Here is a 22,043-nt window from a genome sequence, read left to right as displayed (position 1 = left end):
TAGCAGTAATCTCAGATTAACGCACATTGTTTTTACTACACTCATGGTAGTCAAGAATGAAAGAGACCTGGGAATAATTGTGCAGTCAGTTATGGAGTTCTCTGAGCAATACAGATAGGCTGCAAGGACAGCCTATGGGGTGTTGTAAATGATATACAGGAATTTTGCTAGCATGGATAAGAAGGGGTTATCCCACTGTATAAGGCAATGGTCAGGCACAACTTGAGTACTGCATACAGGTGTAGAGGCCTCTTTTTAGACAGGATGTAGAGCTGCTGGAACAGGTACAGAGAAAGGGAACAAAGGGATGTTCTGACAAAGAAAGGCTTCAGTTTTAAAAAACTGCAGTGTTTGGAGATTAGGTACCTGCAAGGTGATTAATTGAGGTGTTTAAGACAATGAATGGCTTGAGCAAAATCAATGCTGATGGAATTCTTCCTCTTGCTCAGACTATACACACGAGTGGGCATAAATTCAAATTGAGGAATGACGGTTACAGAATAGACGTACAGAAGTTTGCCTTCAACTAGTGGGTGGTTGATTTCTGGAACATACTTCCATCCATCGTTGTGGAATTGGATAGTTTTAATAAATTCAGGGAATAACTACACAAACTAATGGAAGGGATGGATAGGTGAAATGGAATTTTTTTTTGCTGATGCTGTATGAGCTTGCTTTCTTGCATCATCAGCCACTACTAATACTAATGTGTGCAGAAAGAAGGGGGGGGGGGGTTGTTCTTAGTTAAGAAGTGCATCTAGCTGATGTAGGTAGCCAGTTCAACGTTGAATCAGTTCCATTTCCATGGGACATAAGCACTGGAAAAACAAAACGAGAGTAGGAGTGTTATAGATATAGGCCCAATGACAGTGATGAGCATAATGAACTGTAGAGCAAATAAAGTGGCTACTAATACAGAATGTCTTATAATGTGGAATTTTAACTTTCCAGATATAGACTGGAACTTGTCAGTCTGCCAATCACACAGAAGTATGAATTTTTTTGAATTTATAAGAGTTATCTTATAAATTCAGAAAACAGTTATGTTTTCTACATCAGCACATTACAGAGGCAATAAGAGAGAGTATTTCTCTCTCTTATTGATCGAGAAATATACAAAACAACAGTGCACCTAACACCGAGCCCTGGGAGATACCACTAATATCATTAGTCAACGAAGAGCAGTGTCCACTGATTACCACTATCTTCTCCCACTCAACCACCCTTTTATCCATTGTAGCAACTTGCCCTTAATACCACACTGCTGCAATTTGTACAGTAGCCTTCCTTGCACAACAGGATCGAAAGCTTACCTGAAATCCAAGTATATGATATCAAAATTATTTTTTGCATCCAGTTCCTTTGTAACCACATCATAGTATCCAATCAAATTTGTCAGACAAGACTTTCCCTTAAAAAACCCATGCTGTGCCTGAATTATTACTGCAGTCTTGTCTAGATGATCCCTGCAATGCATCTTTAACAAGTCACTCCATTATTTTTCCCAGAACAGAAGTCTTTGCTAGAGACTTCTCATAAGTTGCCCTCGCCAGCCTGATCTCCTTTGTGACTATAGACTATCTTATACCGATATGCATCTCATGTATTTATCTTATATGCTACTAGTTTCATGAGGTCATATGACATCAGTTTAAGTATAACCCTTGAACAGTATCTTTGAATTGGTAACACTGAAAAAGCCTACCAGCTTGTAGAATTACCTCCCATTTAGAATTTGTTGTTGATAACATCATTAGTAATCTCTTTGCTCCTGCTTGTAGGTAATTCCCATATCAATACACTATGATCACTGCTTTTTAGTAGGGCTTTTATATGCTGATTCTTAATGCATAGTCATTGCTATAATTAAATGACTGCGATAAGTATAACAAGCAACTGTACAGACATATTCAGTGGGGTAGTAAATGAGAATGTGTCATAATGGGAGATTTTAACTTTCCAGCTATCAAATGAAACTTGTGAATTAGTCACTCGTACAGTAGCACAAAAGTTTGTGGATATATTGAATGACTGTTAATTCATATGACATCCATTTAGGCCTGAACCTTGAACAGTATTTCTTAGTTGGTATGAAAAATGTAGTAGCCTCCAAGATTAAATCCCTGAAGGCTTCCCATTTAGAATTCACCGTTGGTAACACCATCAGTTGATCCCGCTGTAAAGAAGTTAAAAACAGTCTGAGACCACTGTAGTCACCTTTATGAAAACAAAAACTCTCCCCTTTACCCTTAATAGTAGTTACATCTTTAAGTAAATCCCACGTCAGTACACTGTGAGTGTACTGACGTGGGATTTACTTAAAGATGTAACTACCATTAAGGAGATATAAACTAGTCTGTAATCAAGTCACAAAGGAGGTTAGGCAAGCAAAGACAGATTACAAGAAATCTTTGGCAAAGAATGCAAAGAAAAACAGCAAAGACTTCTTTATTTATATAATCACTAGAAGGAAGGGGGATGAATCACACTTATGCACTTGATATGAATGGCTTAACTTTTTAATGAACACCTGCTCAGGTTGAAGACAAAATGTGTAAGTATTCTGCATCTCCATTCATACAAGAGGAATTTTTAGGAAAGGGGATGGCAGAAGTGTATCAAATTCTAACAGAGGTGAGATCTCCATGGACTGTAGATGTGCGAATGTATCCTCAATTCAGAAGAGGGGGGATCAAAGAGTTATATGAGTAATGAAGACCTATTAGCTTGACTTATGTTTCTGGAAATATAATGGAGTCAATGGTTAAAGAAGGAATATAGGACCACTTATACAGGAATACAGTCAATGCATAGATTTTTTAAAGGCCAATCCTGTCTGACCAATCTGATTGGATACTGTTACTGTGACATAGTACCAGAAGTACTGAATTCAAAAAATATTTCTCATGTCATATACTTGATTTCAAAAAAGGTTTTGATACTCTTACCCATAAAATACTAGTATACAAATTAAATCGGTGTGTCATTAAGTGCAATTGATTGCTATGGATAAATGGATGGTCGAGTGGGATAAAACAGAGAGCAATGACCACTGCTCTTTTTGGACAAATAAGGCATATGAGCTGAGTAGTATCAATTGAAGTTTAACACTGACAAATGCAAGGTACTGCATACAGGTAACATTAATCACAGATTAACATATCGACTGTGTGATACCATATTGAAGGCAGTAGAGAAGAAAAAGAACTGGGCATAATCTTTAAGTTAAATATGAAATTCCCAGAGCAGCACAGAAGAGCTGCTGGGCAGTTCATGAGGTTTTGTCAATAATATATAGGAATTTTACCAGTGGGAGGGAAGTGATTATCCCATTGTATAAGGTAACAGAAAGACCATATCTGGAGTAATGCATTCAGGTCTGGAAGCTTAATTTTAAAAAAGGACTTTTCCGAACAAGTGTAGCAAAAGGTTGCTCTTACCAAGAAAGACCAGTTTTGCAAGTTGCATTGTCTAGAACCTAGGAACCTTGAAGGAGATCAGAATGAGGTATTAGCATTAGTAGTGGAAAATAATGCAAGAAAGCAAGCTTATACAGCATCAGCCAAAAAATAAACTTCCCATTTAACCTATCCATTCCCTCCAATAGTTTGTCCAGTTCTTTCTTGAATTTATTTAAGCTGTCTACTTTCACAACAACAGATGGCAACTACCCGCTGACTAAAGGCAAACTTCTGCACATCTATTCTGCAACTGTCCTTCCTCAATTTGATTTGGCACCTCCGTAGCTAGGTGGGCAAGAGCAGCAGTGCATAGCACACGCTTCTTGATTAGACCGGGGTTCGAGCCTGTCACCACCAAATACGGAGGATGCGGAAAGGTCATGGAATGACCACCGCATATCCCCAGAGCAATATGGCCTTAGTTGCTAATGCTCCTAAAAACCAAATAACAAACAAACAAACAATTTGATTTATGCCCTCTTGTATGCATAGTCTGAGCAAGAGTAAGGATCCCATCAGCATTAGGCTAACTTAATCCATTCAAAGCCTTAAACACCTCTATCAGATTACCTCACAGGTGCCTAGTCTCCAGATACGGCAATTTCCAGAACCAAAGCCTTTTGTGGTAAGAGCACCCCTTTGTTCCCATCACCAATCTCATTGCCCTTCTCTGTATTCATTCCAGCAGTTCTAAATCCTTGCTGAAATGCAGCCTCCAGACTTGTATGTGGTACTCAAAATGTGGCCTAACCATAGCCTTATGCAAATGGTAATAATTTCTTATCCCTGTTAGCAGAATTCCTGTATACCATTGACAAAACTCCATGAGCTGTACTGGCAGCCTGTCTGAAATGCTTAGAGAACTTCATATTTGACTACACAATTATCCTCCAGGTATTTTCATTTTAAACTACCCTGAGTGCAGTACCACACAGTTGGTACATTACTCTGGGGTTACTGTTACCCATTCACAGTACTTTGCATTTGTCAATTGCTGTTTCTCAGCCAATCTGTCTAACTTTTCTAGATCTTGTTGGAGTAACATATTGTCATTAACTACCCAGAAATTTTGTATCACTGCAAACTTAGACATTAAGCCTGATATGCCTTCATAAATATAGAACATAACAATGGGCCCAACACTGAATCTTTGGGAACTCCACTAATAATATTAGTCCATGAAGAGCAATGTCCACTGATTACCACTCTCTGTCTTCTCCCAATAAACAATCCCTTTATCCATACCAGCAACTTGCCCTTAACACCAAAATGCTCCAATTTATACAACAGTCTTTTATGAGCAACAGTATCAAAAGCTTTCCTGAAATCCATGTATATGATATCAAAATTATTTTTTGCATTCAGTTCCTTTGTGACTGCATTGTTGTTGTTATTTTTGGTGCAAGGACTGATTAGGCCATATTGCACTTATCAGTGATGTGGAAGTTACCTATGGTGAGTTATGGGAAGAGTCAGAAATGATCACAATTTTATCCACTTAAGAAAGCAGAAAAACTCTACGAGATTATCATTGTTAAGATTTGGAAGAAAACTGAATGAGTTGCCGGGCATGAGTGTAAGGTGCATCAACAAGAATGTGCTACATTCTTGTTGATGTCAACAAAAAGTTGACTACTTGCTGGCATTCCTGAATATGTATCAGCTTAATCCTTATGGTTTATTTAAGGATTGGTTGGTGAGGAGGTGTTTTGTAAGGCTAAAAGTTCTTATATAGTACACTGAACAACAAATTTTGGATCACTAGTTGTACCCAGCTAACATATGCCATCTTTCTGATTATGGCATAAATAGTTTAATCTACATCTTTCAGTCTTCACCATTCTTGTTTATTAGTGATATAACTCTGCAGCTGTCACCTGTGGGATATATGCATATGTCTCTATTTGCAGGTGGTTCCTCATCTTCTCCAAAAAAATATTGCAGCAACCTCTGTTTTGGACGTAGATGCATTATATCATATCTTATCTAAGTCCAGGTCTTCTATAAATGCCATTAGTACATTCATTGTAGGATTAGCCTGGGTTAATTGATGCATTTGTTTATATGACTCAGCAAATGGGTTAACTTGTCGCAGCATCTCATCCAATTGTTGCAATACTTTGGCCATACACTCTTGGTTTGATTGTTTTTCAAGCCGTTTTGTTGTTGCTTCAGCAGAATTTAAAATAAAGTTGTCCATATCCTGGCTTATTTGCCTCATTTGGATATAGAGGTAGGACCAAATGGTAAATCTGGCCATGTATTCTAAAACGGTATGGACCATTTCCAGGCAGTGATTTAATCTCTGCACCCATTGATGCAAAGACAATTGTGGAGTTGTATATGTTCTCTGTAGTTATTTGCTTCACGTGTATCCCCTGTAAGCAGCTGTCATAATAGAGCAGGTATCTCAGACAGCAGGTCAAGTGAAACCTTTCCATCATGACAGCATTTAGTGTATTTATTTGATGTGTTTAACTCATGTCCCCAATATCTTGCATTGCAATACTCACAGTTGTAACACATATTTCCCATGTCATGCTCTTCCACATTAATTACAGCTTGTTGATTATTCACATCCGGTACTTCTATTTGATTAGTCCTAAGGTGTTTTACCCATCTTCTCAGTTCCAAACTTGCTTCTCTTTCTTCAATGTTTTCGGTCCGCCTTCATAGTTGTAGAGTCTGGTTTTGGTCTCTTAGTCTATTAGATCTCTCTTCTAATGTTTCATTAGCATTTCTTTTACATTTTCTCAAAGTTCTTACACATTGTTCAGACAATTTTAAAAAGGTTTATTAAAATTGAAGGCAGATAAAATAAACAGTTAAAAGAAACAAACATCAATAGCTTTCAGGCACAGGTTGCTTTGTTCGTCAAAAATGTTAGTACAAAAATTAATACAACACTTTGTAAAAAATGCCCAGTATGGTGGTCATGCAAGGTGAACCGCATGAAAGGGTGCTGGCAACAATTAGCGGTTGGAAAATTTGGGCAGCATACCTAAGCATTTTATATATATAGATATCTTGTTTGGGCATGGAAGTAAGTTTATTTTATAGATTTTGGGGTTTATCACCCAAAAAGCACTATTTCTGTGATAAACACAGAAATAATGGCAGATTCGCTCTTGTTTCCAATAAAAGTAATCTTTTTATATTTATACAAGGTATTTTTTATTTATATAGCAGTAAGATGTAGCTACGAACATACCTATATCAAACATGGGACCTTTTTGCCTTTTGCTTGTATTCAGCTTTGGAAGAATCCTTTTTCACCATCCAACAATAATCAGCTAACATGGCAGCACTCCATTGGCTTTTGTATCTTTGTTCCATCGCTGCGATGTCTTGATGGAAGCACTCACCATGTTTGTCACTGACGGCACCACAATCTGACAGTTTTTGAGAAAGCTTGGTGGTTACCTTTACACAGGCAAAGTGAAGACTGGGCATTACAGTCAGCTTGGGTATGCTCTTTTGATCTACAGTTAGGATATACCAAGTCACCTCGACAGACCGTTTGAGAGTGTCCAAATCTCTGACTTATAACATCTTATTGGGTTCAGAATATATGGGTGAATCAGACAGTGCAAAATACCCTGCTTTCACTGATGAAGGTAGGTTTGGCAAGCTGAATGTCAGTATGGTGTTTTGAGTTGGAATCAGCTTGCCATCTCTTCAGCATAATTCGTTTTGCCTGTGTGATCTTCTGATCCTGCAGTTCCTGAACAATTTCTTCCTCTGAGACATTCATTAGGTCCTATTCTGAAATTACACCTTTGGAGGTATTAAGTGTGGCATGTGTGACACTTGGAACTGTGTCAAATGAGGTGAGTTTGAGTAGAGACAGAGCGTTTGGAGCCAGTAGTCTCAACGAGAAAGTTGTAAGATTTCAGTTGTCACACCATTTTAAGGAACCAGCTATGCTCTCAAGACATTTCTGTATGAGAAATGGCAATAGATTGCCTAAAGACTGGTTTGTGAGCAAATGCAGAATGAGAAAACTTGGGTATTCTATTTAGGAAACATTTGTTCTCAGTTTCTTTGAATTGGTTGAGTCATTATCAGGTTGATGCAAATCTATAGGATTTGGATTTGCAGTGTAAATCAATGGAAAATTGTCACAGTCCATGTTTTGGTATTCTTGGCCCTGGGGATTTGCTTTACCACCCAGGATGCAGGAGCAGTGCCACGAGGTGGCTGAGTTAGTTTGTTAGTACCATTAGAAACAGAAAGGTGGATTTCCTTTCTGGGCCTTTGCCTACCTGTAGTGCTAAAGAGCTATTCTAATTGATAAATAAAGAAATCAGTTGAAACAAAATATAATCTATTCACTTAACCGCTCTTTGTCAGATAATGCTTTGAGGAACACATAGAAATTGCGGCTACACAATGCTTGGCACTTGGTGCCCACCACATCATGGTAGTCAACCAAATTGGTCAGACAAGATTTCCCCTTAACAAACCCATGATGTGGCTGAAGTATAACTGCAGTCTTGTCTACATGGTCCAGCATTACTTCTTTAACCAATGACTCTTATTTTCTCTGGAACAGAAGTTAAACTAAAAGGTCTGTAATTACTCTTGTCACCCTTTGTGAACTGGGGATATATTTGCACACCTCCAGTCTGCAGGGTTCCTCCCCCAGATTCAAGGATGCTCTCATAATTATGGCCAAAGGATTGCTTACTTCCTTGCTGCTTTCCTTAATACAATTGGACAGATCCCATCTGTCCCAGGTGCCTTTCTTATGTTTAACTTCAGCAATTTCCTCTCAGTTATTACAAAATCATTTATCTTCCTGTTAGAGTTTGATAAATATCTGACATCCACTTCCCTAAAAAATTCCTCATATGTGAATGTAGATGCAAAATACTCATTCAGTTTGTCAGCAATCTAAGCAAGTGTTCATTAACAGTTAAGCCATTTATATCAAGTGGATTCATCCCCTTCCTTCTAGTGTTTACATAAGTAAAGATGTTTTTGCTGTTTTTCTTTGCATCCTTTGCCAAAGATTTCTCTTAATCTGCCTTTGCTTGCCTAACCCCTTTTGTGACTCAATTACAGACTAGTTTATATCTACCATAAGTTTCTGCATTGCCTGGTAATTTATATACATCCCACGGATTTTTCTTCTCTGCCACGAATCTCACTGGCTTGTCTAGCATTCATTTAGGCCTAAACCTTGAACAGTATTTCTTAGTTTGTATGAAAAGCATAGTAGTTTCTATAATTATTTCCTTGAATGCTTTCCATTTAGAATTTGCTGATGGTAACATTATCAGTTGGTCCCACTGAATGGAATTTAAAAACTGTCCGAGAACAATGCAGTCACCCTTAGAAAAACAAAAATCCCTCCCTTTACCCTTGATGACAGTTACACCTTAAAGTAAATCCCAAAGCAATAAAACACTGTGATCACTACCAACACAGTGGTTCTTTTATCTGCAGATTCTTAATGGCTGAATAATAACTGCTCATAATCAGATCAAGAGTGTTGCTCCCCAAAATGCTGCTAGAAAATAGTCATCAAATAAATTCACAAAAGCCTTGCTAGTGTGAGTGACCAATCCATAAGTTCCAGTCAATATCTGGAACATTAAAATCCCCCATTATAAGACATTATAATTTACTAGCCCATTCTATTTCCTTGTACAGTTGTTCATTGTACTCCTCACAGTCATTAGGCCTATAACACACATTTTCCTACTCTCATTTTTGCTTTCCCAGTTCTTATGTCGCATCAAACTGATTCAAATTGCACTGGCCACCCATGTTGACGGGATACTGCTTTAGATTTTATGTGCTTCTTAACTAAGAACATAACCCCTCTCCCCTTCCTATCCTGTCTGTCTGTTCTATACACACTGTACTCTCCATATTCAAATTCTGCATCTCTTATATCCCAACAATGTCTGCATTTGATGTCTTGACCAGCATTTGAAAATTTGAAATTCATCATTATTTGCTATGCTCCTAGCAGTAGTGTACATACATCTGTTCTTACTCTTAGTTACCCTAACATGGACCATGTATTTACTTTGTTCCATGATAACTCCCAGCAGTTCTTGAAATCCCCATCACCTTGCTTTCCAGGTTGCTGCTTGTTCCAATAGAAGCACTGCAAGAATCACTTTCACCTCTGCCTGTGGCTATTGTTAATCTATTAGTCTGTGTATTCCCCAAACTAGTTTTTCATGTATCTACAACTACCACAGAAATGTGGTGCCCACAACTTGTCTTGATCAGCCATATTCTATGTACAAAACTTGGTGCCACCAACAATGTTATATATCACCTTCTTTAAAATCACTAAAATCACTTTTTAAAAGTTAAACTTATAGAAAATTTTTCAGTTTCGATGATTTACACTGATTGGCTTCTATCTAACCTTTGAGAACTATGTGATTTCTTGCTCTTCAATGCACCCTCCCCCAAAAAAACCACTTGAAAGAAAAAAAGTAAAAGATGCTCACTTACTCCTGGGGTGGAAGCTTGAGGACCATAAGGATATCTAGTCCAGTCTAGTGAACTCTCTTGTGTTGTATCTAAAAGCACCACTGCAAGAATAAACAACAATAACTTACATGAATCATTAAAAACCTATAGTTATTGACACATTATTCAGTTGATTTTGTATAAAGATTCTGATGCACTTTTATTTTCAATTTGTTTCAGTTTAACAATATTCAGTGAGCTCTAAGTTTAGGAACATCTTATTTATGAACAAAAATTTTTGATGTGAAACATTTAATTTTTTACAAACTTTTGCACAACTTCACAAAGAATCACCTTTTGAAAGTAAAATGGAAAAGAATGAAAGATGTGTTTATGTGCTGATTTAACATATCTAACAATATAAGAGGTGGGAGCTAAATGTTTGGGGCTTAGTTTGCATCTTAAACTTGCAGTGTCATAAGTTTTCTGATTTTCATAGCACACCGACAATTTAGACGATAAAGCAAAAATTCACAAAAAAAAAGAAAAGAAAAAATTTATTGGCAACACAAATAAGTTACCATGTAAAAATGCAAACAAATCAGGGACTCACATCTAGTGAGTTTGGGCTTGGCACACCTTGGGTCCTGAGCTGGATATCATCATTCTTCTCTTTCTTGGTGATTCCCTTCTACTTTACTCTCTCTCTCTCTCTCTCTCTCTCTCTCTCTCTCTCTCTCTCTCTCTCTCTCTCTCTCTCTCTCTCAGGGTAACCCGGGGAATTTTTTTTTTGGCTAGTGCAGCATAAGCCTCAGGCTTCCTTGCACCATGTAGCTAATAATAATAAATCAAGAAAAGTAGTAAAACTCAATAAAAACAGTGAACAGTGAGATTGTATATCTATCTATACATTAAAAAAGTTTTCCTCCTAGTGATATTTATTTGAGCCAATGGGAGAAGAGAGCAGGGCAATTACATCACTACAAATGTGCAGGTAAATAATTACAGTGTTGTCTTCCATCGAAAGACAACTGCCTCCATAACATTCAGCAACCTCATGCACGTGCTTCATTGTCTAATACATGACCACACCTGGAATCATTTGATGTTCGATTGTAATGTCACCTGATGAAGGGATGAGATATAGTTTGTATATTTGTAAATATTTTAGTCCTGCTCTTTCAGATGCAACAATGTTCCTCATGCATTATGGAACCCAAAGCAAAAGGCCTTTCCTTAATTGACCTATGTAAACACAGGTAAATAATTATATAGTGATATTTATTCCACCTTGAGAATGCCGCATGGTGGGGTACCCAATGGAAGAAGAGGGATACGAGTCACGTAGGGTAATTACGTCACTACAAATGCACAGGTAAATAATTATATAGGTCATTTCCTGATTAGACATCAATCTTTGTTTCGACAGGTGTCTGTTAAGTAGAAAAGATTTGACTTACTCCGTCATACCTCTATGGAGGGACGGCCTCTGTAGCTGAGTGGTCAGGAGCGAGAGTGCAGTAGCACACGCTCTTTGAGTAGACTGGGGTTCAAGCCCCTGACACGGTCAATCTGCCAGCCTGCACTGGACTAGCGTGGCAGATTATGGTCCATTTCCCTCAACATGAATTGTTGAGGAGGCTTCCATCCTGCAGTGGGTTCATAATGGCTGCAGTTTACTTTACCTCTACATTTTATGTAGAAAAGGGTGGGCGAGCAAAGCGAGCAGGGGGTGAAGTCCCCTAGCAACTATTAAAATATATATTTCTATATTCATACAGACTTAAAAATTGAAAAATTTAAACACTATCTCTGATAAATAAAACCTTATTGAGTATATAAAGCTCAGTCTGTTATTGTTATTTTGGTTTTTAGGAGCATTAGCAACTAAGGCCATATTGCTCCGGGATATGCGGTGGTCATTCCCTGACCTTTCCGCATCCTCCGTATTTGGTGGTGATGGGCTCAAACCCCGGTCTAATCAAGAAGCGTGTGGCTACGCACTGCTGCTCCTGCCCACCTGGCTACGGAGGTGCCATTATTGTGTGGATTAGAGTCATTTACCACCTTAGTATTGCTTTGAGACACAGAGGGCATTATTCCCCTGTGTAATATGAATGCCAAGTCATTTTGGAACAAGTAAATACATGGGCTGTGTTAGGGTAACTAAGAGTAAGAACAGGTGCATGTATACTTGCATGTACGCCAATGCTAGAAGTATAGTAAATAAATTTGATGAATTTGAAGTGCTGATCAAGACATCAAAGGCAGATATTGTTGGGATATCAGATACATGGTTTCACACAGATATAAGCAGTACAGAATTGCAATTTGGGGAATACAATGTGTACAGAAAGGATAGGAAGGGAGGAGGGGTTATGCTGTTAGTTAAGAAACACAAACCCTAAAGAAGTGCATCAAGTTGACATGGGTGGACAGTGCAATGTTGAGTTTGTTTGGTGTTGCATAAACACTGGAAAAGAGAAAATGAGAGTAGGAGTGTGTTGTAGGCCTAATGACTCTGATGAGTGCAACGAACAGTTGTGCAGAGAAATAGAGTGGGCCAGTAAATCAGAATGCCTTGTAATGGGAGATTTTAACTTTTCAGATATTGACCGGAACTTGTGGGATGGTCACTCACACATTAGCAAGGCTTTTGTGGATTTATTGGAGGATTGTTTTCTGCAGCAACACATTCTAGGGGCATCTAGAGGGAGTAATACTCTTGATCTGATGATCAGCAGTGATTATTCATGCAATAAGAATTTGCAGATAAAGGAACCACTAGGTGACAGTGATCAGAGTGTACTGATGTGGGATTTACTTATAGATGTAACTACCATCAAGGGTAAAGGGAAATGTTTTTGTTTTCGTAAAGGTGACTACAGGGGTCTTAGGCAGTTTTTAAATTCAACTTATGATGTTACCAATGGTGAATTCTAAATGGGAAGGCTTCATGGACTTAATCTTGTAGGCTACTAGGCTTTCCATACCAACTAAGAAATACTGTTCAAAGGTTCAGGCCTAAATGGAAGTCAGATGAATTAATGAGGGGAATGCCAGAGGTTTATCAAACTCTAATGGGGAGCTAAGTGATTTTGTAATCACTGAGAGCACAAAGTGGAGGAGAAATTGTTGAAGTTAAACATAAAAAAGGCACCTGGAGCAGATGGAATCCATGCAGTTATATTGAAGGAGGCAGCAAAAGAAGTAAGCAAACCCTTAGCCATAATTATGAGAGCATCCTTTGAGTCAAGGAAGGTCCCTGTTGAATTGAATATATGCAAATGTATCCCCAATTTACAAAGGGCATGCAAAGGTGACACAATTAATTATATACCTGTTAGTTTAACTTCTGTTCCGGGGAAAATAATGGAGTCACACGGGATCACCTAGACAAGACTGCAGTAATAGTTCGGACACAGCATGGGTTTTGTTAAGGGGAAGTCTTGTCTGACCAATTTGATTGAATACTATGATGTGGTCACAAAGGAACTGGATACAAAAGGATAATTTTGATATCTTATACTTGCATTTCAGCAAAGCTTTTGATACTACTGTAAAAATTGGAGCCATATGGCATTAAGGGCAAGTTGCTGCAATGGATAGAGGGATGGTTGAGAGGGACACTGCTCTATGTGGACATGTTATTAGCGGAATCCCCCATGGTTCAATGCTGGGTCCATTGTTGTTTTGTATATTCATCAATCATGTTGATGAAGGTATATCAGGCTTAATGTCCAAGTTTGCAGCTGATACAAAGGTTGGTAAGGCTGTTAATGACAGTAAAGTCAGTATGCTACTGCAACAGGATCTAGAAAAGTTAAGCAGATGAGCTGAGAAGTGGCAACTGAAGTTTAACATTGACAGATGCAAAGTACTGCATATGGGTAGCAGTAACCCAAGAAAAATATACAAACTGTGTGGTACTACACTCAGGGAGGTGGAGAGTGAAAAAGACCTGGGGGGAATTGTGCAGTCAGTTAAAAAGTTCTCTGAGCAGTGCGGATGGGCTGCCAGAGCAGGTTGTGGAGTTTTGTCAATGATATATAGGATTTTTGCTAGCATAAACAAGAAGGTGGATGGCGCCTCCGTAGCCAGGTGGGCAGGAGCAGCAGTGCATAGCACACGCTTCGAGCCTGTGATCCACCAAATACGGAGGATGCCGAAAGGTCAGGGAATGACCACTGCATATCCCCGAAGCAATATGGCCTTAGTTGCTAATGCTCCTAAAAACCCAATAACAACAACAACAACAAGAAGGTGATTATTCCTTTGTATAAGGCAATGGTCAGGCCACACCTTGAGTACTGCATACGGGTCTGGAGGCCTCATTTTGGGAAGGATGTAAAGTTGCTGGAAAGAGTACAGAGAAGGGCAACAAGATTGGTGAGAGGAACAAAGGGGTGCACTTACAAGGAAAGGCTTAAGTTCTGCAAGTTGTAGCATCTGGAGACTGGGCACCTGTGAGGTGATATGATTGAGGTGTATAATGCCTTGAATGGTTCCAGCAGGCTCAATGCTGACAGGACATTTCTGCTTGCTCCGATTAAGAACCTGAGGGGACATAGATTCAAATTGAGGAAAGACAGTTGTAGAATAGATGTGCAGAAGTTTGCCTTTAGCCAGCGGTTAGTTGATTGCTGAAGAGACTTCCATCCGTTGTTGTAGAAGTTGATAGTTAAAATAAATTTAAGGCTGAACTAGACAAACATTTGGAGTGATGGGATGGGTGAAATGGGAAAGTTTTTTTTTTTTTTTTGGCTGATGCTGTATAAGCTTGCTTTCTTGAATGATAATGCTAATGCACAGAAGGGTCCTGTTGCTATTCATAGTGCACTATGGAAAATCAGATCTAACCATCTCAGAAGCTCTTTTCTGCATATGCATAAACGAGCGCTCCATAATCTATTTTTCACCATACTTGTGCTTTGTAAAGGTTGAATAGGGTATAATAGTCTGCTCCCCAAGATACTGATGTTAAGACTTTAAGGATATTGAGTCGTCTCATACATTTTATTTATAATTGCTTTATATGTTCTACAAAGGTCAATTTGTTGCCGAAAGTGAGTCGAAGAAATTTTACACTTTGCTTAACTGGCACTCTGAACCTTGTATTGTTAGTTCAGTGCTGGGATGTAAATTTCTTTTCTACAGAAATGTATGCAGGCAGTTTTTTGTGGTGAAATTACAAATCCATTTTCCTGGGTCCAATTACTGATATTGTTAATTGCGCATTTTAGTTGTCTTTCAATTGTTCCCATATTTTGTGCTTGATACGAAATAGTCATCTATGTATAGTGCATGCAACACCATGAATGGCAATTGTTTTGTGATGCCATTTATTTTTATGACTAATAGTATGGCACTCAGGTGGGAACCCTGGGGAACTCCTTGTTTATATGTTTTCGACATGGCGTTCTGTACTCTAACCTGAAATGTTCTATTTTTCATAAATTTTTGAATAGGGGTAAATGTCCTCTGAGACCTGTATTGTGGATGTCTTGCAGTATACCGTATCTCCATGCTGTGTCGTAGACCTTTTCTATATCATATCAAAAAATATGGTAACCATATTTTAAACTTATAAATGCATCTCATGTCTGTTTCTATTTGTATGAGGTGATCTAGGGCAAATCTATTATGTCTAAACCCACATTGCACACTGTTGAACCAGCTGGTTGCTTCTAAGTACCAGACTAATCTTTTGTTGATTATCTTCTCCAAGACTTTGCTTAGGCAACTAGTGAGAGCTAACAGTCGATAGTTGTTTGGGCAGTTCTGATCTTTATTGGATTTTTGGAAAGCTAATACTATTGAATGATGCCATGCTTCAGGATATTGATCTTCTAGGAAAATGTGATTGTACAGTTTAAGAAGACTTTCTACTTCCTTTTGCTTTAGATGTTTAAGCATATCATAGTGTATGTTGTCTAGTCCAATTGCACTTGGTTTTGTTTTTGATGATGCGTCACATAATCCATGCAATGTGATTGGTTTTAATAATGTTCAATCTTTTTGGTGTAAAAATTATTTCTATTTTTTTCAGTTTTCTCCTTGTAGGTCAAAATTTCTGCAGTGTATGATTGTTTTGATAATACATTGGCAAATGTTTCTCCAAATATATTAGACATCTCTGAAGGTTCAATGATTCTTTCTCCATTCTAGTGTAATTCTAAAAATGGTTGGTTATTGTATTTTCCATATTTTATTCCATATTGTCTGTGTGTTTGTTGTTCCATTTATTGAGGAAGCAAACTAAATCCGGGAATTTTTTCTGGCTTGTTTCTGGGTATACCTGGCTAGTGCTTGTACTTGTTTATATTTTAGGAGATTATCTGATGTAGAATATCTCTGGAACTTATTCCAAAATTTGTTTTGTTGTCTTCTTGTTCTCGTGCAGTCTTTCTTCATTCCATCAAGATTTTGGGTGTAGTGGAAAATGAGTTGACGTTGTGGGTATTGTTTGTTCAGCTGCCTGTATTAAGGTATCTGTGAGGTGTTTCATAGACCGATTTTTCTTGGATGATCTGTGGATTAAATATTGTCAGTTCTCCAAATTTTTCCCAGTTTCCTTTTCTTATTTTCCAGTGTGATGGTCTGCTGGGGCAGCAGGAATGGTTTCTGGTCAGTGTGGTGATTACTGATCACTGCTGTATGGGTTTTCTATTACTTGACAGTTTAATTCTGCTAGAAGTAAAGGGGTGTATATAGTTAAGTCTACAGCTGAGGTTGTACAACTAGGAAAGTGTATTTACCATTATTGAGTAGAGAAAGGTTATGGTGATCTATTATTTGTCCTCATCTATTGATATTATTTCCCCATAGCTGGCTATGTCCATTCAGGTCTCCCATTATAAAGAAAGGTGTAAGGAGTCGGGAGATTAGTTGGTCTATTTCTTCAAATAGTATATCTGGTCCTGGTGGAAGGTACACTGAACAGATGGCTACCCTAATTTGCACATGGAAGACTATTGTACAAATTGTAGCAGAATGGTATTAAGGGTAAGTTGCTACAATGGATAAAAGGATGGTTGATTGGGAGAAGACATAGGGTGGTAATTAATGGGTGCTGTTCTTCGTGGACTAATGTTATTAGTGGAGTCCCACAGGGTTCAGTGTTGGGTCCTCTCTTGTTTTGTATATTTATCAATGATATTGATGAAAGTATATCAGGCTTAGTGTCAAAGTTTGCAGATGATACAAAGGTTGGCAGGGTTGTTAATGACAGTAATGGCAGTGTGCTACTGCAACAGGATCCAGATAATTTGGGCAGATGGGCTAAGAAGTGGCAACTGAAGTTTAACCTTGACAAATGCAAAGTACTGCATATGGGTAGAAGTAACCCCAGAGAAACGTACCAACTGTGTGGTACTACACTTAAGGTGATAGAAAATGAAAAAGACCTGGGAGTAATTGTGCAGTCAGATATGAGGTTTTCTGAGCAATGCAGATAGGCTGCCAGGGCAGGTCATGGGGTTTTGTCAATGATATATAGGAATTTTGCTAGCAGGGAAAAGGAGGTGATTGTCCCTCTGTATAAGGCATTGGTCAGGCCATGCCTTGAGGCCTCATTTTAGGAAGGATGTAGATTTGCTTGAGCGTGTACAGAGAAGAGCAACAAGATTGGTGAGGAGAAATGAAGGGATCCTCTTACCAAGAGAGGCTTAAGTTCTGCAAATTGCAGGGGCTGGAGACTAGGCACCTGTGCGGTGATCTGATTGAGGTGTATAAGGCCTTGAATGGGTTGAGCACACTGAATTCTGATGGGATCCTTTCACTTGTTCAGATTACGAACCTAAGGGGGCATTAATTCAAATTAAGAAAAGACAGAAGTAGAATAGGTGTGCGGAAATTTGCCTTTAGCCAGCAGGTGGTTAATTGCTGGAACAAACTTCCATCTGTCGTTGTTAGCATTAGCAGAGGCATTTGATGCAAGAAAGCAAGCTTATGCAGCATCAGCCAAAAAAAAAATAAAAATAAAAATAAATAAATAAATAAATAAAAAATAACCACTTCCACTTCACCCCTCTGTTCATTCAAAATACCTGTCCAGCTGAGCCTTAAACTTATTTAGGCTATCAACTTCCGACAAGGGATGGAAGTCTGTTCCACCAACCAACACCCGCTGGCTAAAGGCAAATTTCCTCACATCTATCCTACATTTGTCTTTTCTCAATTTGAATTTATGCCCTCTCGGGTGATTATTCTGAGCAAGAGGAAGAATCCCATCATCATTGAGCATGCTCAAACCATTCAAGGCTTTATACACCTCTATCAGATCACCTCGCTGGTGCCTAGTCTCCAGACACTGTAATTTGCAAAACTTAAGCCTTTCTTTGTAAGAGCAACCCTTTGTTCCATTCACCAATCTTGTTGCCCTTCTCTGTACTCATTCCAGCATCTCTACATCCTTCTTGAAATGAGGTCTCCAGACCTGTATACAGTACTCTAGGTGTGGCCTGACCATTGCCTTATACATGGGAATAATCACCTCCTTATCCCTGCTAGAAAAATTCCTATATATCATCGACAATACACCATGAGCTACTCTTGCAGCCCATCTGCACTGCTCAGAAAACTTCATATCTGCCTGCACAACCAGCCCCACGTCCCTTTCATTCTCTACCACTGTCAGTGTAGTACCACAGAGTTGATACATTATTCTGGGGTTGCTGTTTCCCATATGCAGTACTTTACATTTGTCAATGTTAAACTTCATTTGCCACCTCTCAGCCCATCTGCTCAACCTTTCCAGATCCTGTTGCAGTAGCATAGCGTCAGTAGTGTCCTTGACAACCCTGCCAACCTTCGTATCGTCTGCAAACTTGGACATTAAGCTTGATATACCATCATTAATATCATTTATAAATACAGAAAACAATAATGGACCCAATACTGAACCCTGAAGGACTCCACTAATAACATTAGTCCACGATGAGCAGTGTCCATTGATTACCACTCTCTGTCTTCTCCCCCTCAACCACCCCTTTATCCATAGCAGCAATTTTCCTCCAATGGACACTGCTCCAATTTGTGTAGCAGTCTTCCATGTGCAACAGTATCAAAAGCCTTTCTAAGATCCAAGTATATAATATCAAAGTTATTCCCTGCATCCAGTTCTTTTGTGACTGCATCATAATATCCAATCAAATTGGTCAGGCAAGACTTCCCCTTAACAAAACCATGCTGTGTCTGAGCTATATCTGAAGTCTTGTCTAGATGATCCTGCAGTGCTTCTTTAACCAGTGCCTCCATTAATTTTCCGGGAACAGAAGTTAAACTAACAGGTCTATAATTACTTGTGTCGCCCTTTCTTCCTTCTTTGTGAATTGGGGTCACATTTGAACATCTCCAGTCCATGGGTACTTCCCCTGAGTCCAAGGAAGCTCTCATAATTATGGCTAAGGGTTTGCTTACTTCCTTTGCTGCCTCTTTTAATATAACTGGATAGATCCCATCCACCCCAGGTGCCTTTCTTGTATTTATCTTCAACAATTTCTCCTCCACTTTACACTCAGTTATTACAAGATTCTCTAGCTTACTGCCAGAGTTGAATACACCTCTGGCATTCCCCTCGCTGAATAACTCCTCATGTGTGAATGTCGATGCAAAATATTCATTTAGTTTGTTAGCTACCTGAGCAGGATCATCAACAGTTGAACCATCGATATCAAGTGGACCAATCTGATTCATCCCCTTCCTTCTAGAATTTACATAAGTAAAGAACTCTTTGCTGTTTTTCTTTGCATCCCTTGCCAAAGATTTCTCGTAATCTGCCTTCGCCTGCCTAACCTCCTTTGTAACTTGGTTACAGATCAACTTGTATCTATCATAGGCTTCTGTGTCACGCGTTAATTTGTATGTATCCCATGCATTTTTCTTCTCTGCCATATGTCTCATTAGTTCATCTGACATCCACTTAGGCCTAAACCTTGAACAATATTTCTTAGTTGGTATGTAAAGCCTAGTAGCTTCCAAGATAAGTTCTTTGAATGCTTCCCATTTTGAATTTGCTGTTGGTAACATCATCAGTTGGTCCCACTGTATAGAATTTAAATACTGTCTCAGTCCATCGTAGTCGCCTTTACGAAAGCAATAACCCTTCCCTTTACCCCTAATGGTAGTTACCTCTTTGAGTAAATCCCACTTCAGCACACACTGTGATCAATGCCACCTAGTGGTTCATTTACCTGCAGATTCTTAATGCATGAAGGATCACTACTAATAATCAAATCAAGAGTATTACTCCCTCTAGTTGCCTCCCGAACATGCTGATGTAGAAAACAATCATCCAATAAATCCACAAAAGCCTTGCTAGTGTGTGAGTGACCAGCCCCCAAATTCCAGTCAATATCTGGGAAATTAAAATCCCCCATTATAAGAATCTCTGATTTACTGGCCCACTCTATTTTCCTGTACAATTTCTTATTATACTCATCAGAGTCATTGGGCCTATAGCACACTCCTACTCTCAATTTTGATCTCCCAATGCTTATGTCACACCAAACTGACTCGACACTGCACTGTCCAGCAATGTCGACTGGCTTCACTTCCTTGGATTTTATGTGGAAGTTGATAGGTTAAATAAATTTAAGGAGGAACTGGACAGGCATTTGAAGGGAATGGTGTGAATTTTTTTTTTTTTTTGGCTGATGCTGCCTAAGCTCATACACTTGCTTTCTTGCATCACATGACACTACTACTAAACCTTAGTGTTATTCTTCCAGCTATCACTTTTAGATTGCTGTTTTGAGGAATGTGTTCAGTTGGGATGTGGTTATGGAACAAGATGGCTTCTCCTTCACGTGTTGGCCCTTCTCTTATTCTTTCTTACCTATACATTGTACAGCCACTCCCTGATATACATAAGGGTTGCGTTCCGTGGCACTCTACGTAAGTCAGATTTCCTATATGTTTATGCGGCACTAGCAAATTTTAGTTGAATTTGAAATGTTCGATGAACATGTAAATAGTATTATTTTTTCATCTCATGCGCAGGAAAAATTACAAAAAGAGAGAGGAGACAGGCATAATGTCGGCAAATTTTACGTTTTGAGCATCTTTGCGGAATTAACTCTCGAGCTGATAAGCACATCACTGCAGAAGTTGAAGGCTGTGATGATTTAGAAGGGATTTTTTCAAACACATCACAAAATTTCTCTGCAGCTGCAGAATCAGCACTGGCGACTTCACTGCATACTTCAATGTTTTGGAAACCAACCCAATGCTTGACCTATTAAACCACCCATTGCTTGCCACGAACTTGGCTTGGGGTACACTGCACTTATCCTTAATATCTTCATAAATACTCTTGCCTTTGCTTGAATGGCCATTGGACTCAATAGCACTTGCTTCTGAATCTGATTTTCCATCTTCCATATAGCACCTGAACACTGTTTTGTGATCACTGTTGATCTTAAATGCATTGATCCTTTAACATGTTCTTTTATATGGGCACTGTCCCTTAAAATAATATTCACTGTTGAAGCAGTGAGACCTAATTCCGTGCAATAGATGACAAACTTTGTCCTGCTTCATACTTCTTAATTAATCATCTTCATTTCTAAATCAATTCTGTTTCGTTTCCTAGCACTGCCAGCACTTGCACTTTCCATTGGTCCCTTTCCCTTCACCATTGTAATAAGTAAATAGGAATGAAGAGAAGATTCTGAAAATTTATTTATGTTTTTTATATGATTGAAGATTTCAGTGAAGGGGAACTCATTTCACCATAATACCGTAACATAAAAACCCCAAAGAATTCCAGTTATCGGTATTATTGCAAATGCAATAAGATCGAGTTTACTACTCATTTATAATAGACTGCCCTAACAGAAAAGCCCAATAAACTGGAAAGTGCAAATTGTTTTTATTATTTTATGGTAGAGACCTCCAGAAATCTGTTTTAGAAAAATATCACAAAGGCTTTCAAAACTGATTCTTATAAAGGAACATTTGGTAACGATAAAAGTGTAATGCAATTTCCATTATAAAAATGACCTTTTAGAGAGGCAAATAGCTTAGTTATATAGTAAAAATTTCAACTTCCAAGGTCTTGGAACGGATTACCAAAAAAAAAAAAAAAACCATAGTGTGTTATTGGGTTCACATTATGGTATTTTCACGATACTGTACCTCCAT

The 22,043-nt window shown here is 38.5% G+C and overlaps 1 protein-coding gene across 2 annotated transcripts in view; it reads right to left on the bottom strand.

Annotated features, from left to right (window-relative positions):
• Positions 1-22,043, bottom strand: part of LOC150079203 (ephrin type-B receptor 1-B-like) — a 452,380-nt gene that overhangs the window by 288,351 nt on the left and 141,986 nt on the right. For both annotated transcript variants that reach the window (XM_090383683.1, XM_090383684.1), the window contains exon 2: positions 9,942-10,021. In XM_090383683.1, the coding sequence (XP_090239809.1) occupies positions 9,942-10,021 (80 nt within the window). The remainder of the gene's footprint in view (positions 1-9,941; positions 10,022-22,043) is intronic.

This window comes from Mastigoproctus giganteus, chromosome 10 (genome assembly GCF_048544385.1).
Source record: "Mastigoproctus giganteus isolate SK-2022 chromosome 10, ASM4854438v1, whole genome shotgun sequence".
Classification (NCBI taxonomy): Eukaryota; Metazoa; Arthropoda; class Arachnida; order Uropygi; family Thelyphonidae; genus Mastigoproctus; species Mastigoproctus giganteus.
This window is presented reverse-complemented; position numbering and strand designations above follow the sequence as displayed.